The sequence below is a fragment of the Narcine bancroftii genome, chromosome 2, assembly GCF_036971445.1.
Source record: "Narcine bancroftii isolate sNarBan1 chromosome 2, sNarBan1.hap1, whole genome shotgun sequence".
NCBI classification, from domain to species: domain Eukaryota; kingdom Metazoa; phylum Chordata; class Chondrichthyes; order Torpediniformes; family Narcinidae; genus Narcine; species Narcine bancroftii.
Window position 1 is genome coordinate 280,948,314 of NC_091470.1, and position 27,362 is coordinate 280,975,675.

Below are 27,362 nucleotides of genomic sequence, written 5' to 3' on the forward strand. Positions count from 1 at the left end.
TAATTGCTAAAGTATTTTTATTCAATACATACAATGAGTAATACAGTGAATACAATTGAATCTTCTGATAGTAGTTGCTGAGTTACAATTACACAAGTTCCGAGTTCATCCAGATCTTATTAGATACAGCTCTGAAGGCCGTCTTTTAAAATCATGGCTCAGAATTCTGTTGAATAAAGAGCCAAAAAAGAGTTTTATCATATTGAATATTTCTATATTCTGTAAATATTCTATTTACAGTTTTTAAACTAATCAACTGTCTTTCAACTTTTCAACAAGTTTGAATGTTAAGTGTGGACATTAACAGCAATGTTCAATATAACTTAATTATTTTCTTTTGATCCGGTCTCTCGTGCTTGAGGGTCTTTAGTAATACATCTCTCATTGAAAAATGAGAGCATCTCTCTGGTTGTCAAGTTTGCTGCCTTCATTATCAAGCTTTCTCCATCATCTGTTAAAAAGGTTAAAAAATAGACTTTTATAAACAAAATTATCATTATTGAACCCTAAAGTAAACAAGCCAAACCTTGAAAGGGCCATGATCTTTCCAGGCATTCATATCATTTACATTATTACACAGAATTTGATAGATTAATTTTTCACATGAAATTAAATTCCCAGATCTCCAAAATATTTTGAAATGCAAGATTCAAGATTTTTTTTTAAAACTTTATTTATTCATTCGAAAAACAAATAATATGACATATGCAGCAGTTAAACATGAACATGAACGATAGGAAAAAAAGGCCCCCTCCCCCTTCAGCCAACTCTCCTAAGGAGAGCCATAAAAATAAGAAAGAATATTAAAGAAAAAGTAAAATATACATATTGAAATCTAGTCAATATAAATTGAAATGTAAATATTCTGAGTATAACAGCCACTTATTAATAAAAAATATAATTATAATGCAAAACATACATAATTTTTTCCATTATTAAACAATATTTCATCTCATTATGCCATCTATTAATATCAATCATATTTGTAACTTTCCACGTACTAGCAATACATTTTTTTTCGCTATGGATAAAGCTAAATATACAAAAGCAAGCTGGAACTTATCTAATCCCAAACCTTTCAAAGGTTGTTACAAGCTACCCAATAAAAATACTGTTGGATCTAAAACTATTTTAATCTTATACAGGTATTCTAAAAACGATTAAATTTTCTTCCAAAAAGATTGTATATGTATACATAACCAAACAGCATGAAAAAAGGTTCCAACCGTATCACCACATCTAAAACACAAATCTGATTCATTAAAACCATTTTTTTTTAAATTTTTCAGGTGTCAAATATAATTGATGTAAAAAATTGTAATTAATCATTGCATAATGTGCATTTATCAATCTAGTTACATTATCATAACAGATATCTAACCAATCATCTTCAGAAATATAAAACCAATATCCGCTTCCCATTTAATTTTAGATCTATCCCAACCCTTTTTATCCATACCATCCTGTAATATTTTATACATAGATGAAATATAACCCTTCTCTGGTACCTTCATAAGAAGTCTCAAATTTAGTCATTTTATGTAAAATCATATCTCTACCAAACATACATTTTACCAAAGATCGAATTTGATAATAAAAAAAGAGTTCTTATCAATACCAAAATCTTCCCTCATCTGATTAAAAGATATAAACTTACCCTCTTTAAATCTCCCACATTTTTCACACCTTTAAATCTCCAATGCAATTAACTTTGATTATGTATTGAAAAATAAATAAGTTGATTATTATACAACGGAGTCAAAGCCAATAATTTACCCCTAGAGTCTATCATTTTATTTTTCTTAATCCATAACTTCATTAAATATTTTAGTATAGGCACATTGTATTGTTGTAACAAATTTATATTCCACCTAAACAAAAATTGATGTATTTCAAATTCAGAAATACTTGCCATCTCAATTTTAGCCCAACTAGGAGGCCGTACCAAATCCATCAATGAACTAATAGATTTAAGTTGGGCTGCTTCAAAATAATTTTAAAAATGTGGTGAACGTAGTCCCCCTCATATTTCCAAATTAATTTATTTAAAGCTACTCTCGAAAATTTACCCCTCCATAAAAACTCCCTAACCATTTTATTCAAATCTTGAAAAAAATTTTTATCAAGTAAATACGGAATAGATTGAAACAAATATTGTATACGTGGAAAAATATTCATCTTAATTGTATTTATCCTTCCCATTAAATTAAAAGGTAAATCTTTCCATTTAATCAAATCAGTTTTAATTTTTTTCATTAACGGAACATAATTTAATTTATATAAAGATTGATAATTAACACTCAAAATTATACCCAGATATTTAATTCGATCAGTCCACTTTAAATTATAATATTCTTATAAACTGAATAATCTCCTTCACTTACCAGTAATATTTCATTTTTTTCCCCAATTAACTTTATATCCAGAAAGACATCCATAACGTATTAAACATTCCTTCAAATGCAAAAGTGACTGAGCTGGGTTTATTAAATACACCAATACATCATCAGCAAATAAATTAATTTTATACTCCTCATCTAAAACTTTCATACCTTGTATCTGTGTATTTTGTTTTATCAACTGTGCTAAAGGTTCAATCATTAACGCAAACAAAGCTGGTGATAAAGGACAATCTTGACGAGTTGATCGAGTTAACTTATAAAAGATTCCAAAATCAAACCATTCGTCTACCGGTTTACTATATAGAGCCCTAATCCAACCAATAAAAGAAGGACCAAACTTAAATTTCTCCAAAACTTTAAACAAAAGATTCCATTCAACTCTATCAAATGCTTTTTCTGCATCTCAGGATATCACCATCGGGTGATCTAAAGATTGTCAAAATCTATTAATCAAACTAATCACGCGCAAAATGTTATCTGAAGCATATCTATTCTTTATGAAACCTGTTTGATCAATATGAATCAACTTTGGTAAAAATTTAGCCAATCTATTCACTAATATTTTAGCTATTATTTTATAATCTACATTTAACAATGAAATTGGTCTATATGAAGAGACTTTCAAAGGATCTCTATCTTTTTTAGGAATTACTGTAATTAAAGCACTAGAACAAGACTCAGGTAATTCAGAATGTTCTCCAACTTGACGTAATACATCCCCAAACACAGTAGATAAATCATCATAAAAAATTTTATAAAATTCAACCGAAAATCCATCATCACCAGGCGATTTACGTTCGGCATTTCCAGCATAGCCATTTTAATTTCTGAATCAGTAAATGGTTCTTCTAACTCCTGTATATCTCCATCCTCTAATATTGGTAAATTCAACTGTGATTAAAAAAAAGATCAATTGATCCAGTTTCTTGTTTTCCTTCAAATGTATATAACTCTTTATAAAATAAATAAAATTCATCATTAATCTCACGAGGTTTATAAGTAATAAGAGAATTCCGTCTAACAGCATTAATAGTCCTCGATATCTGTTCTTTCTTTAATTGCCACGCCAATAGCTTATGTGCTTTCTCTCCCCATTCATAATACCATTGTTTAGTCCTATTAATCACACATTCAAATTGATAAGATTGCAAAGTATTATATTTCAATTTCAGCCTAGATAGAGTTATCTTCTGTAGCATCTTTCTGAAATTCCTTTTCTAACTCATCGATCTGTTTCTCTAATTCAAGACTCTGATTTAATCGATTCTTTTTATTTTAGAAGTATAACTAATTATTTGTCCTCTCAAATAGGCTTTCATAGATCCCATAATACAAACTTACTTTGAACAGAATTAGAATTTTCTTCCAAAAATTAATTTGTTTTTTTCAAAAAAATCAGTAAATTCCACATTTTTTAACAACATTGTATTAAATCTCCAACGATAAGCTATTTGAGTTTTCTCAGAAATTTCATATGTAAAATATAACAGAGAATGATCTGAAATCACCCTACTTTTATATTCCGCTTGTTGTATTTTCCCTTGTAAATGTGCCGATACTAAAAAGAAATCAATCCTTGAAAACGATTCATGTCTAGTTGAATAAAAGGAAAAATCTTTCTCTGTTGGATTAAGACGTCTCCAAATATCTACTAAATTAAGATCTTTCATCAATGCTTGGACCTGAATTGCCATCTTGGATTTTTTTACTTTCTTCGGAGATTTATCTAATAAAGGTTCCAAAACACAATTAAAATCACCACCAACTAAAATATTATCATTAGCCTGACCCAAACATAAAAATGCATCTGAAATAAATATTTACATCATCTGCATTTGGGGCATAAATATTAAGTAAAATCCAAAATTCACTAAAAATCTTACAATTCAATTTAAGAATACATCCTGCCTTTTCCTCCATTGATTGTAATTCAAAAGATACATTTTTATGTATCAAATTGCTACACCTTTAGCTCTAGAATTAAATGAAGAAGAATATACATGCCCAACCCAATCCCTTTTTAATTTCACACTTTCCTTCACATTCAAATATGTTTCTTGCAAAAAGGCAAGATCAATTTTCATTTTCTTAATATACGCCAAGACTCGCTTACGCTTAATCAGACTATTTAATCCTCGAACATTAAAACTAGCAAACCTTAACTTCGACATATCTACTATTATTACTAAATACCAATAATATCTTTATATAAAAACTCAAATCAACGTATATAGGCCCTCCAGTAGAAAAAAAACATTAAAAACTAAAAAAAAATAAAAATTAAAATTAATAAAGGAAAAAAAAGAAAATCCCCCCCCCCAAAAAAAACTACCAAAAGGTAGTAATCCCCTAAACAAAAACTGGGTGTGGGTCACCCACCAGTGGCTAATGACTAGTAAAGAACAGTGCAAATCTCTCCCTCCCCAGCCAAACAGTCAATAACATCAAAATATCATAATAACAAATGAAAAAAATAGAATAATAAAATTCTTCTTTTCATCCAAAAGATTCCCAGCTCGAAGATCCCATTTCAGAAGAAGGTGGACTCTTTCCGTTCCTGTTTTTTTCCCATTTTTGCCATTTCTTCCGTTTCCAGATCAACCAGATTTTTCTTTAGGAGATAATGGTGGACTACGTCTTTGTCCTCTTATATCTGGCAATGAATCAGCAAAAATCATTGCTTCACGATCAGTTTCAAAAAACCGAAATTGATAGTCTCCATAAAACACCTTCAACATTGCAGGGTAACGAAAAGTAGACTTATAACCTTTACGTCACAAAACTTCTTGAACTGGATTGAATCGACGTCGACGTTGAATGACCTCTTGACTCAAATCAGGATTTTAAAAAAAGACACTGCTATTCTGAATCAATAATGGGGTTTGTCGTTGTCTCACATTTTGTACTGCAAGTCAAAGTATTGCTTCTCTGTCCAAATAATTCAAACATCGAATTATTACCGGTCTCTGAGGTTGACCAGCTGAGGGTGTTCTTCTTAAAGCTCTATGGGCTCTTTCCAGTACCAATCCCCCAGAGAAAAATTCTCGCCCTAATATTTGCAGAATCCAGTCTTTAAAGAAATGAAGAGGATCTTGTCCTTCTATACCTTCTGGCAAACCAACAATTTTCACATTATTCCTTCTGCTTTGATTCTCCTAGTAATCTATTTTTCTTTCTAGCTCCTTCTCACGTTCTCCTAGTTCTATGAATGATTTTTCCATCTTCAACACTTTTTCTATTTTAGAAGTCACTTGTTGTTTACAGTCCAAAAAGCAGTCTGAATTTAAAAAAATTCTTCATAAGATGCATCCACACGTGCCTTAACCATATTTAATTCTGAACTCATTCCAGCATTCATTTGAACCATTTCATTCATTTGAGATGTCAACAAATCCATTCCAGGTTTTATAACAGCTTGAACAATAGCATTCAATTGCATACACTATGATTCAGTAAAGCTCAGCTCTGCTCTTTCTGACATAGTAGCAGAACAAGGTAACTGCAGCTCCTGCTGCAACTCAAGAGAAGGCATTTTAAAAGTTTTACTGCGGGTCTGGACTCCCAGCAACGGCACCCCAAGTTCCTCAGGGGGTTGCCACTGGTCTCCCCCCGCATCTCGTTTTTTCATCAATTCACGAAGAAAAACGATTTCTTCAGATTGAAATGCTACCTGGAGTCGTCTTCTTGCGTGCTCCCTCCGTTGAAATCGAAAGGCTTTCCAAATCGGGGTCCACTTCTTGGGAACACGCACCTTCTTCCAGAGAACGGGTAATTCCAGCGCCATCCTTCATTTGGTGAGCAATAGATTTTTTTTCCAGCCCCCACAGGCAATCTTTGGGGTTTAGACAATGAAGAGATTAAGCCTGGGGCTGTATCAAGTTGTCTAGGCCCCAAATCTTCAACACTTCGAAAATGTAACTTCTTCTGAACTTGAGGTTTAGTCTTTTTACCATTAGTGCCCATAATAATTCCTTAATAATTTAAACTAAAATTTTAAAAGTTTAAACTTGAAAACAAAGGATTAAAAAACAGGTATTTAAAAGTCTGGCCAGAGAGGTCGAGATTACACGTCTAGACTCTACGCCATCTTGCCACGCCCCCCAAGATTCCTTTATTGTCATGTAAAAGTACACAACATGGAATATTGCACAAGATTACTTTCTGCCTGCCACAAGGCAGAGTTTCCATTAGTGTCACTCCGCGCTACTTACAGTAAGAGAGAAAGTGAAGCAAGAGTTCCTTGGATTTATCTCCAGTGCTCTTGCAGCCTCTACAGCCACACGGACTCCTGTTCGATTTATTAGCAACCCTTGCTCAGTATTGAAACCTCCAAAAAGATCAGGAAGCCTTCAATGGCCGAGGCCCTTCAGGGACTTTCTTGCCCTCTGCACCCTCTCGAATCCCAGCTCCAATGCCTGGTTATCATGAGCCAGTCCCCAGCACACAGCAATTTGTGTGGGTCCGCAAGTTGCTCACAACCTGTGTAGGTCCCTCAGCCGAGCCCCTCTCTAGTCTGAGACCTTGGTCACTGTCCTGTAGGGTCATATCCCATGCTTTTCCTTCTCAACAAGGTGTACTTTCCCCATTTCTGGTGCCCTTCAGCGATCTGGTACTTCCCTGGAGTCTGCAAACCCTCGTAGCCGTTGCCAAGAACAGGCACTACCATCTTGGGCACAGATGTGTGGTTAAAAGATTTTAGTTTTAAAACACCATTGGCTCCTCTAACAGGCCATTTAATACCGGCATTAGGACCAAGCAGCTGAACCCTTCAGAGTAACATGTGTGGTAAGTAGTTTTAAGTAAAGTTTTTTTAAAAAAAAAACTAGCTTCAGGCATAAATATACTTGGTGGTGACCGAATTCATTTTTATAAAATACAAAAGTTTCCAAATCCCAGAAGATTCCATTGGAAAGTAGAAAGGAAGTATATTATTTAAAATATGTTAGATTGGAAAACATCAATGTGTTAAAAGATTTGGGTGCACACCAACCTTTGAAAGCAAACACAAGTACAACAAGCATTAACAAGACAATCTGCTTTACTACAAGATATGAGTTATGGAGCAAGTATGTCTTGCCACCATTATTCAGTCTGCAGTGTTCTTTCTATTTATCAAGAAATTTAACATAAGGAAATACAACAAAGATCCAATAGAATGACGGAAAATCAAAAGAAAATACATGTCCCTTTGTCCTTTTATCTCCACCCTCATTAATCTATCAACCAATTCCTTGGATGCTGGGATAGCTGTGTGAGGAGAAATAAAATTGACTAGGTTTATATTCACTAACTGAATCTTCTTATAGATGTTGACACGCTGAACAATTGATGTTAAAAGTTGCTGATGTTAGGTTTGCACTGCTTCCCTTGATGGCTGCAAAGGCCAAGTTGCTGAAAATACTTAAAGAGAAAGGGAAATATCCAGTTGCAAAAAATAGCCACGTTGCAAAAATTAGCCATGCCTTATTGAATGGGTGAGCAGAGTTGAAGGGCTGATTAGACTTCTCCTGAGGCCATTTTTACATTTCTCATTTCTTGTTAAAAAAATTTACTCAGCCAGACTATTTGGACCATTTTGATAGACATATGCCACAATGAAAGGCAGTAAATGCCAAATCTAACCTAGTCATGGAAATAATTAACATTATTTGTTTACATTTTGAATTTATAGACTTTGGCATAGTGCCAAGGAATTTACAAACATGTTTCTTGCAGTTTCTTTTTTTTTCATAATTGAATTGCTTGTCAGGATTCTCTGTAGCTTTAAAAATCAATTTTCAATTAATTATTCTGATTAATCATGAGGGTGTTCACTTAATTTTCTCATTTATCCATTTTAACTTCAAAATAGAATAAAGGTTCATAAAATAACAGTGATCCAGTATTATTTAGTTTTTTTCCCCCAATGGCACCTCTATAGAGGCTTGAAGTGATTGATGAACTGAATCATTCAATCAAACACAGCATCATTCTCAAGGTGGGTCAGAACAGGGTAAGAGGGTCAAAGCTATAGCATCTTGTATGGCCTGGTTTCGATGGTGGGCAAACTGGAATGGGTATGATATTGCTGGAAGGTGGATTTGATGTGTTCCATTACCATTTGCTCAAGGCCTTCATAATGGGATGCAGTCATTTAATCCAGTTACCTGTTAGAGACCAGGAATTATGGTGACTGCCTTGAATCTGTGAGGATAGATGACTGCTGAAGTGAGATGTTGAAGGTGTCAGTTAGAATCTCTGTCAGCTGGACTAGGTTGTTGTTTTCCTGTCCTGCTGCTTTGTGTGGGTTCATCCTGAATAGGATCCTCCTCATCTCAGCTGCAGCTGTGCAGGGTGCCTGTTCTTTAGGGTAGATAGTGTCACATCATTTTTTTCCCTAATCAAACCATGAACAGAAGGCATTCAATCTGACTGGAAAGGAAACATCATTGTTACTAACATACAGGGTTGACTTATAGTTAGTTATGGTTTAAATACCATGCCACATGTGGGGCATTGAATATTCCCTCTCAAATTATTCCTCTCTGGCAAGCAAATGTTTGGCCTCTGCACTATACTTTGAAAAGCAATAAAAACGAGTTTGGAAAACTCAGGTTAACCTTTCAGATCAAGTCTGACATAAATTGACAGCCACCTAAAAAGGTAATGACTATAAGATAAATTATGAAATATCATACAGACAGTTGAATACCTTCTCTATGCAATTTGATGAAACAAAAATGATCTGACACCAAGGAAAGCCTCATCTTCCCCCCAAAAAACAGGCACCCTGCCTAGCCACAGCTGAGATGAGGAGGATCCTATCCAGGATGAACCCACATGAAACAACAGGACCAAACACACAGGTCAGGAGAGGCAAAGAGAGTTAAGAGAAAATTATAGGTCTTGAGGCATAGAAAGACAGAGATAAAGAGATGCATGCAAGAAGCAGAATTTAGAAAAAATAAATATTAAATTAATTGCTACTGGTATAAATTGAAATTAAAAATAGAAAAATGCTGGAAAAACTCAGCAAGCCAGGAAACATCTATGGAAAGAGAAACAGTTAACCTTTTAGGTCAAGGGCCCTAAATCCGAACCAAGGAAAAGAGTAACACACGAATCTCGGTAGCAAAGGGGGGGGGGGGGATTGAATGGAACGAAGTGAGGTTCTCTTACAGGTTAAAATAATGAGACAATTAAGGGATAATTCATGTCGTATTTAGTTTCTTTAGCTTGTTAGCTCATGCCCAATTGACCAAGAAATACAAACAAAAATAAAAAGGATGATGGAGGCAAAAAACATCAGTTTTTATATAAACAGAAAGAAAGAGCAAGTTATCTAAAGTTGGACAATTCAATTGAACCCTACAGATTTCAAAGTTCCCAGATGAATGATAACCTTTGAATATAGAAATAAAAGCCATTCAAGCCCATAGTGTTGGGCCGGTCTAATAACTGATAACTGATAACTCTGGTAACTGCCTAGAATTTCCTTATTGCATAATTCTCCATTTTATGTACCCATCTGATAGTCTCTTAAAAGATCCTATTTACCTACCTCCAGCATTGTTGCAGGCTGAGCATTCCATTCACATCCCCTCTATACTTATTCCCAGGCAACTTAAAACTATGCCCACTGGTGTTAGCCATTTCAGCCCTGGGTAAAAGTCTCTGGCCATCCACATTATTAATGTCTCTGAACATTTTTTTTAACCTCTCATCTTTTTTTACCTCTATCAGGTCACTCCTCATCTTCCATCACTCCATGGAGAAAATATCAAGTTCAGTCAACCTATTCTCATAAGCCTTGCTCTCAAATCCAGGCACCATCCTTTTAAATCTCCAGTGCACCCTCTCTCATGATTAAACATAACTACTTTAATATACATACCATGGCTATGTCCCAAATATTATGGTGAGCTGAAATGAGGGGACTATGCATAAAATATGCTGTTATTTCTATATGTCAAACCAAAATGTATACAAATAACCTTGAATAAAGTCTGGAATATGCACTTTAATCACATGTGAATTGTTTGATTACAAATTTAAAATGTGTATCACAGGGGCAAATAAAAGAAAGAAGTGTCTTTGTCCAAAACATATGGAGGGCACACGTGGTTGAACTCCACTTAAAATAGTGTTCCGTTCTGGTCACCCCTCTAAAGGAAACAACGTTCTCCGGTGAAAAACATGCAGACACACAACCAGATATAACACACATCCAGACAAATATTACAGAACAACTATTTTATCTATATAAATAAATAAATAAATAGATAGCTTTGTACAAATGAGTTTTTTTTAATTACTATTTTTCACACTATGAACCATATTGACCAAAAATACACAAACATTTCCCTCTTGAATATACACAGTGTCATTTTCTCCCCTTTTTCCCCCTCCCTTCCCTCCCTCCTTCACCCACCCTCCCCACCCACTCAACGTTCAACATAAATGATACATTAAACCTATTAAACAATGTCATCACACAATGAAAATAAACAAGAAAATTGTGTCATCTACTTTTACATACTGGGTTAGTTCATTTTGTCGCATTTTAGGGGGTGGAGGTCCACGGTAGGACTTCTCTGTTGTGTTCCATGTACGGTTCCCAAATTTGTTCGAATACTGTGATGTTATTTCTTAAATTATATGTTATTTTTTCCAATGGAATACATTTATTCATTTCTATGTACCATTGTTTTATTCTCTTCTGATTTCCAGGTTGACATAATACATTTTTTTGCTACAGCTAAGGCTATCATAACAAATCTTTTTTTGTGCTCCATGCAAATCGAGTCCAAATTCTTTGTTTCTTATATTACTTAGGAGGAAGATCTCTGGGCTTTTTGGTATATTGCTTTTTGTGATTTTATTTAATACCTGATTTAGATCTTCCCAAAACTTTTCTACTTTCTCACATGCCCAAATTGCATGCACTGTTGTTCCCGTTTCCTTCTTAGAACGAAAACATCTGTCTGATACTGTTGGGTCCTATTTATTTAACGTTTGGGGCGTGGTGTATAGCCTGTGTAATCAATTATATTGCATCATGTGTAACCTCACGTTTATTGTATTTCTCATAGTTCCGGAGCATAGCTTTTCCCATGTTTCATTCTTTATCTTTATGTTTAGATCTTGTTCCCACTTTTGTTTGGGTTTACAGCTTATTTCCTCATTCTCTTTCACTTGCAGTTTGATGTACATGTTTGTTATAAATCTTTTAATTATCATTGTGTCTGTAATCACATATTCAAAATTGCTTCCTTCTGGTAACCTCAGCCTACTTCCCAATTTGTCCTTCAAGTAGGTTTTCAGTTGGTGGTATGCAAACATTTCGCGAGTTATACCATATTTGCACTTCATTTGTTCAAAAGATAATAATTTATTTCCCAAAAAACAATTTTCTATTCTTTTGATCCCTTTTCTCTCCCATTCTCTAAAGGAAAGGTTATCTATTGTGAAGGGAATTAGTTGACTTTGTGTCAATATTAATTTTGGTAGTTGATAATTTGTTTTTTCCTTTCTACATGAATCTTCTTCCAAATGTTGAGCAGATAGTGCAGTACTGGTGAATTCCCATGTGGCACCAGCTTTTCATTCCACTTATATAGTATATGTTCACGTACCTTCTCCCCTATTTTATCTAGCTCTAATCTGGTCCAATCTGGTTTTTCCTTTGTTTGATAAAAATCTGATAGGTATCTTAATTGTGCTGCTCTATAATAATTCTTAAAGTTTGGTAGCTGTAAGCCCCCTTGTTTGTACCATTCTGTTAATTTATCTAGCACTATCCTCGGTTTTCCCCCCCTTTCCATAAGAATTTCCTTATTATTTTCTTTAGCTCCTTGAAGAATTTCTCTGTTAGATGAATTGGTAACGATTGAAATAGGTATTGTATCCTTGGAAAGATATTCATTTTAATGCAATTTATCCTTCCTATCAGTGTTAGTGGTAAATCTTTCCAATGTTCTAAGCCGTCTTGTAATTCCTTCATTAATGGCTAATAATACAAATGAGAGTCTTGATGGTTAGTGTGATCATTTCCTTTGGTCATTCAACATTCTCACTGCCCATAGGAAGAAACTGTTCTTCAGCTTGGTGGTGCTGGTTCTGATACTCCTCCTGTATCTCTTCCCCAGCAGGAGCAGCTGAAAGATACTGTGTGTAGGGTGGAAGGGATCCTCAATGATTTTACGCGCCTTCTTCAGACAATGATCTTGGTAGATCACGTCGATGCTGGTGGGGGGGAGAGGGCTCCAGTGATCCTCTCTGCCGCTCATATGGTTCTGTGGATTGACCTCCGATTCATTTCTCTTCAGCAACCTTACCACACTATGATGTAGCCAGCTAGGATGCTCTTGATAGAGCTCCTATAGAAGGTTGACATAATGCTTGGCTGATAGCCTTGCCCACTTCAGTCTTCTCAGGAAATGCAGCCATTTTTGTGTGTTCCTGATAAGTGAGGAGATATTGAGTGTCCATGATAGGTCACTAGTTAAGTGAACTCCAAGGAACATGATGCTCTCCACTCTCTCTACTAAAGAGTTGTTGATGTGTAATGGAGAGTGGTCATTCCCAGTCCTCCTGAAGTCCACAATCATCTCCTTCGTCTTGCCCACGTTGAAACTCAGGTTGTTACCTTCGCACCATTTCACGAGATTTTTCACTTCATCTCTGTAGTACAACTCATCATTGTTGCCGATGAAGACCACTACTGTTGTGTCATCTGCAAACTTGACACTGATGGAGCTGAATCTGGCAATGCAATCATGGGTCAGTAGCATGAACAGGAGCAGACTGAGCAAACAGCCCTGAGGTGCACATGTACTCAGCATGATGGTGCTCAATATTCTGCTACCAACCCAGATAGACTGTAGTCTTTCTGTTAGGAAGTCCAGGATCCAACTATAAGAGGTATGTAATGAATAAATATCAGGAGGAATTTGGTAAGATTAGTGGGTTACATACACATTTTAAAACAGATCTTATTTGAAAGACTGAAGAATTCATATTCAGTAACATTGCAAAGACTATGGAGAATTTTATGCACATTTCACAAGTAGGTGCTAATTGAAATGACATCATGAAATGATTGTTTGGAAGAGACAAAGTGGCTGTTTAAAAGTACCTACAGTGTGCTCACGGAAAGGTCACTCCTAGGTTTTGTTTATCTAAGACAACAGCTTGACCAAGAGAGGAGAACTCCTGTGGTTTGCTGAAGAAGGTGGGGTTATTTGCAAGTGAGAGAATCACATGGGCTTGGGGGGGGGGGGGGAGGGAGGGAGGGAGAGAGGGGGAGAGAGAGAGAGAGAGAGAGAGAGAGAGAGAGAGAAGAAGACAAGATCAAGAAGCTCTCTCAGCTAGTGTGTGTGACACTGAAAGCAGCTGAACAGTGCAACCCAGGAAGCTTGTTGAAACAGAAAGCTCCAGAGCAGTGGATGGCTGGAAGTGCCATCTGTCTGAAATTTCTCTTGGAATAAGAGGAGCAGAAAAGAACTCTGTACCATGATGGGGCAAGTTTCATCAGTGAGACATTGAGGTGACTAATGGTGGTACCTCAGTTGTGGAAATCCTGGAACAACAAATCTCTCTCTGCAAACCCTACAAGAATATTCCTGAGCGGTAAACATTTACATTTTGAGCACCAAAGCCTGGTGAACTTGTAAACATTTACATTTTGAGCACCAAAGCCTGGTGAACTTTATACATGTTAAATTATGTGCACAGTATAAGATTTGCCTTCAACCAGTGAACTTGGAAAAAGGAGAAATTGAGACTGAACTGTGAACCAAAGAATTTTTTTAAAATTTACATACACATTACATACATGTGCACTTAAAATTAGAGGGGGTTAATTTGGGTTAGTTAAGTATAGAGATAAGTTAAAGTCTGGTTCTGTTTTCATGTTTAAAGTTTATTTAAAACAACTTTTGTTTAAATAACTACTTGTCTTGGTGAATGTCTATTGCTGCTGGGTTTTGGGGTCCTTTGAGCACCCATAACAGGTGTATTAAGTCCCAACGAGGACAGCTTCTCCACCAATCTCTGGGGAATGATTGTGTTAAATGCCAAGCTAAAGTCAGTGAACAGCAGCCTGTCTATGAGGTGTCGTTCTCCAGGTGGGCCAGGACAGAGTGAAGCGACAAGGATATAGCATCACCTGTGGAATGGTTTCTTCGATAGGCAAATTGAAATGGATCCAGCGTCTCTGGGAGGTGTGCTTTAATGCATTACTTCACCAGAAGCTTGAAGCATTTTATAATGGTGGCGATCAGTGCCATAGGATAGTCATTAAGGCCTGTTATTGTTGCCCTCTTGGGTTCCATGATGATGGTGGCTGTCTTGAACCCTGCGAGAGTGATGGACTGCTGCAGTGAGGTGTTGAATATACCCATGAAGACCTCTGTCAATTGTTCTGCACAGTCCTTCGGTACCTGACCAGGTATGTTGTCTGGTCCTGCTGCCTCATGTGGGCTCTCCTTGAATAGGATAGGTCTAAGGTGACAACCTCAGTAGACAACTCCTCTACTACTACCCCTTTTCTGCACCCGTGAGAGTATCTCTGTTCAGCAATGCCAGTTCCTCACCTTTTACCTCGATCGTTGTCCTTTTTTAAACATCTGAAGCCTGGCATGTACACCATCCATTTCTGTCCCTAGACAGCCAAGTCTCTGTAATGTCCACAATGTCAAAGTTCCATATTATGAGCCACGCCAAGTTCATCTGTTCAATTCCCAATACATTGCATTAAATTAGACACATTTCAAATCATCCAAATTACTGCCATCCACTACCTATCCTTCCGCACAGTCTACCATTTCCATCATCTGACTTAACACTTCAGTTCCAATTCCCCCATCTACCTAGATTGCACTGGACCTCACTAAAACACTGCAGTAAAGTGGCAAACAACCAAAACCTCAGCCATTCCTGTAACTGAGCACAGATGCTCTTCAATTATCCTATTTTTGTTTGGTTCTGAAGTGTAGCAGCAGCACTTAAAAAAGATTTAAGAGAATGATTTCCTGGACAGAAAAATATCAAAGAAATTTGCTCAGCCAAAATGATAATCGCTAAATTCTTAGAAGGTGTTCTAAGAGATTGGATTTTAGTAAGGCCTTGGACAAGGGAAGTTAGTCAGGAAGGTTCAGATGCTAGGTATTCATAATGAAGTAGTTAACTGGATTTGACAATGGCTAGACAGGAGAAGCCAGAGAGTAGTGGTGGATAATTGCTTCTCAGACTGGAGGCCTGTAACTAGTGGTGTGCCTCAGGGATCAGCACTGGGACCATTGTTGTTTGTCATCTATATCAATGATGTGGATGATAATGTGGATCAGCAAGTTTGCAGATGACAATAAAACTGGTGCTGTGGACAACGAAGAAGGTTTAAAAAGCTTGCAGAGGGATCTGGACCAGCTGGAAAAATGGGCTGAAAAATGGCAGATGGAATTTAATGCAGGCAGTTGTGAGGTGTTGCATTTTGTAAGGACAAACCCAGAAAGGACATGCATGGTAAATGGTAGGGCACTGAGGCGTGTGATAGAACAGACGGACCTGGGAATACAATTCCCTGAAAGTGGTGCCATGGGTAGATGGGTTGTAAAGAGAGCTTTTGGCATATTGGCCTACATCAATCAAAGTATTGAGTACAAGAGTAGGGATGTCATGTTAAAATTTTATAAGACATTGGTGAGGCCAAATTTTGGAGTATTCTGTGCAGTTTAGGGCACGTAACTACAGGAAAGATAGCAATAAGATAGAAAGAGTGTAGAGAAGATTTACAAGGATTGTAATAGCCCACGCTGTTAAGATAGAAAAATGCACAGCAGATCCATAGAGCATACAATACAAGTTTACTAAATTAAGCTAGCGGGAGTGAGGGATATCAAGTTCAGGTAGACAGTAGGAAAGAGTTTTGGCAAATACTAGAGCGCTTCGGATGCCCCCCAAAGTTCCTCAACATAGTTATCCAACTGCACGAAAACCAACAAGGTCGAGTCAGATACAGCAATGAGCTCTCTGAACCCTTCTCCATTAACATTGGTGTGAAGCAAGGCTGCGTTCTTGCAACAACCCTCTTTTCAATCTTCTTCAGCATGATGCTGAAACAAGCTATGAAAGACCTCAACAATGAAGACGCTGTTTACATCCGGTACCGCACAGATGGCAGTCTCTTCAATCTGAGGCGCCTGCAAGCTCACACCAAAACACAAGAGCAACTTGTCCGTGAACTACTCTTTGCAGACGATGCCGCTTTAGTTGCCCATTCAGAGCCAGCTCTTCAGCGCTTGACGTCCTGTTTTGCGGAAACTGCCAAAATGTTTGGCCTGGAAGTCAGCCTGAAGAAAACTGAGGTCCTCCATCAGCCAGCTCTCCACCATGACTACCAGCCCCCACCACATCTCCATCGGGCACACTGAACTCAAAACGGTCAACCAGTTTACCTATCTCAGCTGCACCATTTCATCGGATGCAAGGATTGACAACGAGATAGACAACAGACTCGCCAAAGCAAATAGCGCCTTTGGAAGACTACACAAAAGAGTCTGGAAAAACAACCAACTGAAAAACCTCACAAAGATTAGCGTATACAGAGCCGTTGTCATACTCACACTCCTGTTCGGCTCCGAATCATGGGTCCTCTACCGGCATCACCTACGGCTCCTAGAACGCTTCCACCAGCGTTGTCTCCGCTCCATCCTCAACATTCATTGGAGCAACTTCATCACCAACGTCGAAGTACTCAAGATGGCAGAGGCCGACAGCATCGAATCCACGCTGCTGAAGATCCAACTGCGTTGGGTAGGTCACGTCTCCAGAATGGAGGACCATCACCTTCCCAAGATCGTGTTATATGGCGAACTCTCCACTAGCCACCGAGACAGAGGTGCACCAAAGAAGAGGTACAAGGACTGCCTAAAGAAATCTCTTGGTGCCTGCCACATTGACCATCGCCAGTGGGCTCATATCGCCTCAAACCGTGCATCTTGCCGCCTCACAGTTCAGCGGGCAGCAACCTCCTTTGAAGAAGACCGCAGAACCCACCTCAATGACAAAAGACAAAGGAGGAAAAACCCAACACCCAACCCCAACCAACCAATTTTCCCTTGCAAACGCTGCAACCGTGTCTGCCTGTCCCGCATCGGACTTGTCAGCCACAAACGAGCCTGCAGCTGACGTGGACATTACCCCTCCATAAATCTTCGTCCGCGAAGTCAAGCCAGAGACAATATTAAGACCAATATTAGTCAATATCAAACCTCAAAGATCACAATTAAATGGTACAATATACAAGGCATTTTTTGGTGGCATATCTCTTACAAGTTGATAAGCATACATCTTTGAATTCGTTTGTAGTGTTACAATTGCTCGTTAACATGTCATTGTTTTAATCTCTTAAGAAATGTAAATCAGCACACATCAATCAGTTCCCCATATTTACAATTAATACTGTTAAAAACAGTTCAGGCAATGTCTAAGAGGGTTTACCTTCAATAAGTATCGAACATCCATGTCTTGTGTACAATTGGTTTAAGTTTTAATTATTACATGCTAATCATTTGTATGGAGAATTAATCGAATCTTTAAGACACACAAAGGAAAAGAAACTTTTGCTTAAGGTTGAAAGAGAAAACTTCATCGGGTCCTGATACTGAGATGTGAAGTCTATGCCTTTTGTTTTAGCTTTACAAGCTATCTTGTGGCTGGCAATTGTAAATGGAAGACAGCTGTGACTGCCCAGGAAAATGCTTATGAATGGTTCTGTTAGTCCTGTGACTGTTAATTTAAAGTGTCTTTGAATGGTTATTAAAATGCTAATCTAATTGTCTGGGAGAAACCTGTGGGTTCTGCTTTCAATAAACATAACTGTAACTCCTTGAAACACTGGATTAAATTCATGAGGATTCTGTATTAATAAATTTAATTAAGACATGCTTTTCCTTAATAATCTTCATTTACTGATGACTCACCAATAATTTTTCACAGGATATTGCCTGGACTTCAGGAACCAAGTTACAGGGAAAGGTCAAACAGGTTAAGACTTTGTTCTCTGTAGCGTTGGTGAGGGGAGATTTGATAGAGGTATTTAAAATTCTGAGGCGAGATAGAGTAAATGTAAATAGGCTTTTTTGCCATTGGGATAGATGAGATACAAACCAGATGACCTGAGTTAAGAGTGAAAGGGGAAAAGTTTAGGAGGAACTTCTTCACACAGAGAGTAGTGGGGGTGCAGAACGGACTTCCAGCTGAAGTAATAAATGCGGGCTCTTTTAACATTTAAGAGGAATTTAGACAGGTATGGAGGGCTATGGGCTGGAACTAAGGACAAAAAAATGGTTTGGCACAGACTAGAAGACACCTTTTTCTGTGCTGTAATGTTCTATGGTTTTAATAAATAGCATTTTTTTTAAAAATTGCAGCAAGTTGTGAACTAAGACAGAGAAAGCTGGATATCAGCCTGAGTAACCATAATGACTTCTACCCATAAAGTTGTAATATTACATCATTAATTTTTGTTGCAAGATATGAATATTTTCCAATAAACTAATGTTCTGTTTGTGTATTTGCATTTCATGAAAAAAATTTATAAGTTTTTGAATCTACTGATTGGTAACTTTTCCCATCAAACAATCTCTGAAAGATTATTTCTTTTAAAAATATATCTATAACAGCACTTTTAGAACTAGTTACCATATTTTATAAAAATGAAAAAGTGTATAAACGAAGATAATCAATAATCATGAAATAATCACACTATATAAAAACTTCCAGAGTTCAGCTGGAATAGACCATTAAGCTGATCAATACAACAAAAACTCATTTAAGCATCGTAACTAACCAGGAAAAGTAATTTATAGTCAAGAGCTAAAATTATCTAGCTGCTCAGTCAACAATAAATCATAAGAAAATGACACACATGCATAAGTCCTCTGACATTGAAACTAACATTAGATGAAAAATGTGAAATTGTGTGGGCTTCCTCTTTATCATTTTTGATGGATACATTTTTCATCAGCTAAAATAAGAAGCAAAACTTACTGAAAGTTATTGTTATTACAGGCTCTGTCTCATCATGCTTTACATCAGCTACAATCCGACAGTTGGAGTTTGTTTGACGTGCCTTCTCTGTTCCTATTATAGCAAGAAATTCTCTACAAAACAAGTTGGAAAAGAGATGTAAATGAACACAAACCATTTCCAAATACTATTACACTGGCCTGTTTTTTTCATGCAGTGCATTTATCTTTCATGCCAAATTGCGGAACACAAGGTTGGAATTTTTTGAGTCTTTAGGGATGGAGGAGGGAGTTTGTCCATGGTGGGTCAGTGGTCTGGGTGTGGTTACCTAGTTTCTCGCGGAGTCGCTGTAGCACTATGGTGTTCTCTGGCTCCCAGTCGCGGGTTATTGGCAGGAATTCACCAGGGACTGTCAGGGGCGCACCGTAAACCATTTCAGCTGTTGACACCTGTAAGTCTTCCCTTGGGGCTGTGTGGATCCTGAGAAGGACCCAGGGGAGCTTATCTATCCAGTTGGGGCTCGTCAACCTGGACATGAGCGCTGACTTGAGGTGTCTGGGGAAATGCTCAACCAGGCCACTGGATTGGGGGCGATAGGCTGTGGTGCGGTGTAGCTGCATGCCAAGGAGGCTGGCTAAATCAGACCAAAGGGTGGAAGTGAACTGGGCTCCCGGGTCTGTGGTTATATGTGCCAGGATGCTGAAACGGAATACTCACGTAAACAGCAGGGTCCTGGAACAGGAGTCAGCGGTGGTTTTGGTGATTGGGACAGCCTCAGGCCACCTGGTAAAGTGGTCTACAATAGTAAGGAGGTACCGGTAGCTGCGCGATACTGGCAGGAGCCCTACGATGCATTCAAACTACTGGAAGGGGGCTTTGGTGGTCCGTGAGCGTTGTTGGTTTGACACTGCATAACACACAGAGCCGGTTCGCCTTACACATATTGACTAAAAATAGTATTAAAACCACAGCAATTCTTGAATCAACTACACCCAACCCTTTTTATCTGCCTTTACTGCCAGTCAGTAAAAATACTAATTTCATGCTGTCACAGCGTTTCTGGTATTGAGGCTATCTGTGTGAATTTCAATGGTTCACCCATTGAAAACCTGAGAGATTTGAGAGGCAATTTTTCCCACACAGAAAGTGGTAGTTGTCTGGGACAACCTGCAAAAGGTGGTGGTATAGGCAGATGCAATTACAACCTGTAAAAGGCATTTGATAATGTAAAACACAAACATCTGTAGGCACTGTGGTTGAAGTAAAAAAAACACAATGCTAGAGAAACTCAGCAGGTCAAATAGTGTCCTTTGTATTCTTTCTTCTTTGGCTTGGCTTCGCGGACGAAGATTTATGGAGGGGGTAAAAGTCCACGTCAGCTACAGGCTCGTTTGTGGCTGACAAGTCCGATGCGGGACAGGCAGACACGGTTGCAGCGGCTGCAGGGTAAAATTGGTTGGTTGGGGTTGGGTGTTGGGTTTTTCCTCCTTTGCCTTTTGTCAGTGAGGTGGGCTCTGCGATCTTCTTCAAAGGAGGTTGCTGCCCGCCAAACTGTGAGGCGCCAAGATGGACGGTTTGAGGCGATATGAGCTCACTGGCGGTGGTCAATGTGGCAGGCACCAAGAGATTTCTTTAGGCAGTCCTTGTACCTTTTCTTTGGTGCACCTCTGTCACGGTGGCCAGTGGAGAGCTCGCCATATAAAACGATCTTGGGAAGGCGATGGTCCTCCATTCTGGAGACGTGACCCACCCAGCGCAGCTGGATCTTCAGCAGCGTGGACTCGATGCTGTCGACCTCTGCCATCTCGAGTACTTCGACGTTAGGGATGAAAGCGCTCCAATGGATGTTGAGGATGGAGCGGAGACAACGCTGGTGGAAGCGTTCTAGGAGCCGTAGGTGATGCCGGTAGTGGACCCATGATTCGGAGCCGAACAGGAGTGTGGGTATGACAACGGCTCTGTATACATTTATCTTTGTGAGGTTTTTCAGTTGGTTGTTTTTCCAGACTCTTTTGTGTAGTCTTCCAAAGGCGCTATTTGCCTTGGCGAGTCTGTTGTCTATCTCATTGTCGATCCTTGCATCTGATGAAATGGTGCAGCCGAGATAGGTAAACTGGTTGACCGTTTTGAGTTTTGTGTGCCCGATGGAGATGTGGGGGGGCTGGTAGTCATGGTGGGGAGCTGGCTGATGGAGGACCTCAGTTTTCTTCAGGCTGACTTCCAGGCCAAACACTTTGGCAGTTTCCGCAAAGCAGGACGTCAAGCGCTGAAGAGCTGGCTCTGAATGGGCAACTAAAGCGGCATCGTCTGCAAAGAGTAGTTCGCGGACAAGTTTCTCTTGTGTCTTGGTGTGAGCTTGCAGGTGCCTCAGATTGAAGAGACTGCCATCCGTGTGGTACTGGATGTAAACAGCGTCTTCATTGTTGGGGTCTTTCATGGCTTGGTTCAGCATCATGCTGAAGAAGATTGAAAAGAGGGTTGGTGCGAGAACACAGCCTTGCTTCACGCCATTGTTAATGGAGAAGGGTTCAGAGAGCTCATTGCTGTATCTGACCCGACCTTGTTGGTTTTCGTGCAGTTGGATAATCATGTTGAGGAACTTTGGGGGACATCCGATGCGCTCTAGTATTTGCCAAAGCCCTTTCCTGCTCACGGTGTCGAAGGCTTTGGTGAGGTCAACAAAGGTGATGTAGAGTCCTTTGTTTTGTTCTCTGCACTTTTCTTGGAGCTGTCTGAGGGCAAAGACCATGTCAGTAGTTCCTCTGTTTGCGCGAAAGCCGCACTGTGATTCTGGGAGAATATTCTTGGCGACACTAGGTATTATTCTATTTAGTAGAATCCTAGCGAAGATTTTGCCTGCAATGGAGAGCAGCGTGATTCCCCTGTAGTTTGTGCAGTCTGATTTCTCGCCTTTGTTTTTGTACAGGGTGATGATGGTGGCATCACAAAGGTCCTGAGGCAGTTTTCCTTGGTCCCAACAAAGCTTCAAAAACTCATGCAGTTTGGCCCCGGCCTCGGTCGAGTGAGGCAGGCGGAGGCCCCGATCCGGGCAGAGAGTGGGAGGCGGCGGCCCCAGTCCGGGCACAGAGAGAGCAGCAGCGGCCCCGGCCCCGGCGAAGGGTAGGCAGCGGCGGCCCCGATCCGGGCAGGAGCAAGGGGGAGACGGTGGCCCCGGCCTCGGTCGAGTGAGGCAGGCGGAGGCCCCGATCCGGGCACAGAGAGAGCAGCAGCGGCCCCGGCCCCGGTCCGGGCGAAGGGTAGGTGGCGGCGGCCCCGATCCGGGCAGGAGCAAGGGGGAGACGGGGCCCCGGCCTCGGTCGAGTGAGGCAGGCGGAGGCCCCGATCCGGGCAGAGAGAGAGCAGCAGCGGCCACGGTCCCGGTCCGGGCGAAGGGTAGGCGGCGGCGGCCCCGATCCGGGCAGGAGCAAGGGAGAGACGGCGGCCCCGGCCTCGGTCGAGTGAGGCAGGCGGAGGCCCCAATCCGGGCAGAGAGAGAGCAGCAGCGGCCCCGGCCCCGGTCCGGGCGAAGGGTAGGTGGCGGCGGCCCCGATCCGGGCAGGAGCAAGGGGGAGACGGCGGCCCCGGCCTTGGTCGAGTGAGGCAGGCGGAGGCCCCGATCCGGGCAGAGAGTTGGAGGCGGCGGCCCCAGTCCGGGCACAGGGAGAGCTGCGGCGGCCTCGGCCCCGGTCCGAGCAGTATGGACCGACCTAGGAGGGGAGGCAGACCCCTCCAGCCCGGGTAAGAAACCTGCATAGGAGAAGGCCACTCCGATATAAAACCTACGACCCAAGGACCTCGCTGCCACATCCCAGCTTGCTCGGCCACGGCACACGAACCATGGGTGTAAAGGGTGGGGCCAGTACTGCGCGCACTGCACTCCACCTAAAAGCTCCTTTGCGCAGGCCCGAGGACAGGTCCACGTCCTCCCCCTCCACGTCCTCCCCCTCCACGTCCTCCCCCTCCACGTCCTCCCCCTCCACGTCCTCCCCCTCCACGTCCTCCCCCTCCACGTCCTCCCCCTCCACGTCCTCCCCCTCCACGTCCTCCCCCTCCACGTCCTCCCCCTCCACGTCCTCCCCCTCCACGTCCTCCCCCTCCACGTCCTCCCCCTCCACGTCCTCCCCCTCCACGTCCTCCCCCTCCACGTCCTCCCCCTCCACGTCCTCCCCCTCCACGTCCTCCCCCTCCACGTCCTCCCCCTCCACGTCCTCCCCCTCCACGTCCTCCCCCTCCACGTCCTCCCCCTCCACGTCCTCCCCCTCCACGTCCTCCCCCTCCACGTCCTCCCCCTCAAAAGATGCTCACAAACTCAAGCTAGCATGCTGGAACATCAGAACCATGCTAGACAAGGCTGACAGCCACCGACCTGAACGTCGGTCTGCCCTCATTGCACATGAACTCCTCAGACTTGACATCGACATAGCCGCTCTCAGTGAAGTCCGCCTGGCAGATGTAGGCAGCCTCCAAGAACGCGGCGCGGGCTACACACTCTACTGGTCTGGCAAGCCTTCGGATGAACGACGCCTATCTGGTGTAGGCTTCATGGTCAAGAACTTCATTGCCTCCAAACTCGAAAACCTTCCGACAGGCCACTCGGACCGAATCATGTCCATGCGACTCCCCCTTCAAAACAAGCGTTGCATCACCCTCATCAGTGTCTATGCTCCAACCCTCCAGGTGGAACCAGCAGAAAAGGACAAGTTCTACACCAGCAGAAAAGGACAAGTGTCCTTTGTATAACAAAGATAAAAATACATAACTGACGTTTTGGGCTTGAGCCCTTTATCAAGGTAATGTACATTTGACAATGTACCTGGACAGGAAAGTTGAAGCAGTATTCAGGCCTAATGCAGGCAAACAGGATTGCATATACAGTCATAAGGGCCTGTTTCTATGCTCAATGATTTTATTGAAACATACACATTTACAAGTATGAAGACACAAAAGACTGCAGATACTGAAATCTAAACTGCTGGAGGAACTCAGCAGGTCAAGCAGCACCTGTGGAGACATAGAGGTCGCTGATGATTTGGGTCAAGACCTGATTTGGGTCTTAGAACTCTCCAAATTTAGTAGCCCCTCAAGCTTAGCTGCCCTTTGGCTGATCTGCCCAACATTTCAATTCCTCTTTTGTGGCAGCTTTCTATAGCTTTGGAATCTCATATTTGTTAGCCTCCACAATCCTACAGGTACAGAATTCCTGGGATTTACCACCCTCTGCAAAATAGATTCCTATGCACTTCAGCTTTAAAGAGCACCCTTAATCTTGTAATTGTTTTTTTTTAATTGTTCAAGGCTCTCTCGCTGAAGGAAATACCTGACCATCCATTCACTCATGCATCCTTTGAATCCTGTTATTTTATTTAGACACTTTTCATTCTTCAAAACTCCAAAAAAATACAGATCTAATATCTAATACAGCAACCCTCTCATCCCAAGAATTTTTCTAGTGAATCTCTTTTGGACTTCCTCCAATGCTTGTACATCCTTTCTTAAAACATTAGGACCAAAACTCTGTCATCCTCTAGGTGTAGCCTCATCAGTAACCTATACAATTGCAATAATCCTTCTCTAATTCCGAACTCTAGCCTCCTATCTGGTTTCTTGTTAAACCTGCATGCTAACATTTTGAGATGTACTTTACTCATTTGCAATTTCTCTCCATTTAGATACTGAGTCTGCCTTTTGATTCCTCTTATCAAATTGTATCACCTCATATTTGCCCACATTACACTCCATTTGCCAGGTTTTCACACACTTACTAAAAAAAAATACACACACACTCCCACCAATTTTAATGCTACTGACAAAATTGGATACTTTACCCTTGGTCTCCTCTTCCAGATCATTAATATAAACAGTACAATAAAGGTCAAACAATCCATCTTTGGGAACTAAGTCACATTCTATCAGACTGGAAAAAAAACCTTTTAAACGTTTCCAGTATTTTCTACCTTTATGTCAAATTGTTTTATAGGCAAAAACACAGAATGGGGGGGGGGGGGGGGGGCTTCTAACAAATGTGTAAAAAAGAGATAGCAAAAATAAAAGGTAAACAAGAAAATCTGCAGATTTCAGGCTCTCGCCTGAAACGTTGAATACCTTTTTCTTTCTTTGGATGCTGCGAATCCTGCTGAGTTTCTCCAGCACTTGCGTTCACCAACTAAGTCCACTGGCAAAAGTAAGTGAAGCAAGAAAGTGTGCAGACTTTTCCCTTCCAGATATTGACATACGGATAATAGTAAAGACAACAGTTGATTGATTATTAACAGTCGATTGTAGATTTTAATTTTGAGATTGACTGATTACTTACCAAATGTATTTAATCATACGAGACTAGACTGAGGTTACGGATTAGAAGTAGGTCATAAATCAGGCATGACTTCTCTTAAAGAGAAAAATGTGGCCATTCTTAACCTAAAACATTTAGCAACGTCCTGGAAGATTAGTTTTATTCCGAAGGGCTTCCCTACCTGGCACTTCGGACATTGGATTGGAAAGGACAAAACTGTACGGTGACATCTTTCACGGTTTTCAACATCACCTTCATTCTACCCGCCGCCATTTTACTGCACTCGGTGTGTGCAAAAGGGGGGGGGAGGGGAAGAAGCGGGTAGGACACGTGATCAGAGTTTCGGTATGAACGATGGGAATTGTAGTCCGCTCCGGGTCACTGCGCAGGTCCGTGTAGAGTTCCCTGCGGTGTCACTGCGCAGGTCCGCGCAGAGTTTTGGCGTCCGGGCTCTTTTTGTTTCCTCGGGGGTGCGCAGCCGTCGTCGCGTTCTGCCCAGCTGTTTCCAGCGGGTTGTGTCTGGTCCAACGTGTGGGAGGAGCAGCAGCCGCAGCAGCTCGGCAGAGTCGCCAGCTTGCTGCTGAGTGAAGCGCTGTGAGAACTGCATTGGAAAGCGAGACCGCTTTTCTCTGCGTTCAGCGTTATAATTTACTGTTTCAAGTAGTGCAACATTTAAACTCCGAGTAATTTCCATCAAGTGGAACGAGGAGTATTGCGCGAATTAGAGGATTCGTACGGTATTTTTCGTGGCAAGTTTTTATTTTTTAAAAATATTTGCAACTGTATGTGTGAAATTATAGATATAAATAATGTGGGCATCAGACTAAAGAAGTTGAGTGTAAAAGGACTCGTGGGTTTAATATTTGGAACATTAGAAGGCTGTGTAAGACTTTGATTGCGAGTACAATGAAAAACCTGGTGGAATAACAACGGCTGAAAGCACTAAATTTTTGAACTAGAACGTGAATGTACATTACATTGAACTATGTTTTAGTTTTAATCTTTTCCAGTAAGTGGACGTAGTGAAGACAATTTATTAACGCTGCAGATATTTATGGAAATAAAGGTTCTTCGTGAGAAACCGTCACAGTTGCCGATGTGACTTGGATTTAAATCTGTAAATTGTGCAGAGTTAGGAATTGCATGATGCACTCACCGTTTTGTTCATTTGTTCTCCCAGAGAGTTTCGCCATGGTGTTTTCAAACATTATTAAGACTTTGAAATGAAAGCCTGACCGTCTCAGAAACAGTTATGATAAATTTGAGATCTCTCTAACCGTCTGCAAATTGCCTGTTTTCATGCCTATCACCACGAACTGTCTGTTAAGGTCTTGTGCTTCTATTATGAAGCACTTTATCGTGTCCAATGAATTGAAGGACTCTTGAAGATGAGAACACCAAATCTATCTGATTAATTCACTTTTGTGCAAGAATTGATGTATACAGATTTTAGTAAGGCGTTTGACAAGGTCCCTCGTGGTAGGCTTGTGCAGAGTTCTGAGGCATGGGATCCAAAGAACTGTGACTGCTTGGATGGGCAATTGACTTGCCCGCAGAAAGCAGGGGTTGGATATTCTGCCTTGATGTTAGTGTCTAGTGGCAAAGGTCCATTATTGTCACGTAATACTGCAAGGGAACATCCATTAAATTCTTTGTCT

The 27,362-nt window shown here is 40.6% G+C and overlaps 2 protein-coding genes across 4 annotated transcripts in view; one reads left to right on the forward strand and one right to left on the reverse strand.

Annotated features, from left to right (window-relative positions):
- mrpl53 (mitochondrial ribosomal protein L53) lies at positions 1-26,014 on the reverse strand. Its single transcript, XM_069921134.1, has 3 exons — positions 25,886-26,014; positions 19,434-19,546; positions 1-451 (listed from the first exon to the last, which is right to left on the reverse strand). The coding sequence occupies exons 1-3, from the start codon at positions 25,975-25,977 to the stop codon at positions 324-326; spliced, it is 333 nt and encodes a 110-aa protein (XP_069777235.1). The 5' UTR covers positions 25,978-26,014; the 3' UTR covers positions 1-323.
- Positions 26,015-26,260: 246 nt separating this feature from the next.
- Positions 26,261-27,362, forward strand: part of pag1 (phosphoprotein membrane anchor with glycosphingolipid microdomains 1) — a 177,802-nt gene continuing 176,700 nt past the window's right edge. Inside the window, exon 1 of one of the 3 annotated variants that reach the window (XM_069921137.1) lies at positions 26,261-26,453. The gene's annotated coding sequence lies outside the window, so the exon portion shown is untranslated. The remainder of the gene's footprint in view (positions 26,454-27,362) is intronic. The other 2 variants (XM_069921135.1, XM_069921136.1) reach the window with 2 other exon arrangements.

Bases quoted from the DNA above. Each gene is read 5' to 3' on its own strand.
- mrpl53 (XM_069921134.1), bottom strand. From the start codon at position 25,977: ATGGCGGCGGGTAGAATGAAGGTGATGTTGAAAACCGTGAAAGATGTC. The intron at 19,547-25,885 runs GTAGGGAAGCCC...CTTGTTTTGTAG, and splicing joins TCCAATGTCCGAAGTGCCAG to AGAATTTCTTGCTATAATAG. The intron at 452-19,433 runs GTAAGTTTTGCT...CCTTTTTAACAG, and splicing joins TGTAATAACAATAACTTTCA to ATGATGGAGAAAGCTTGATA.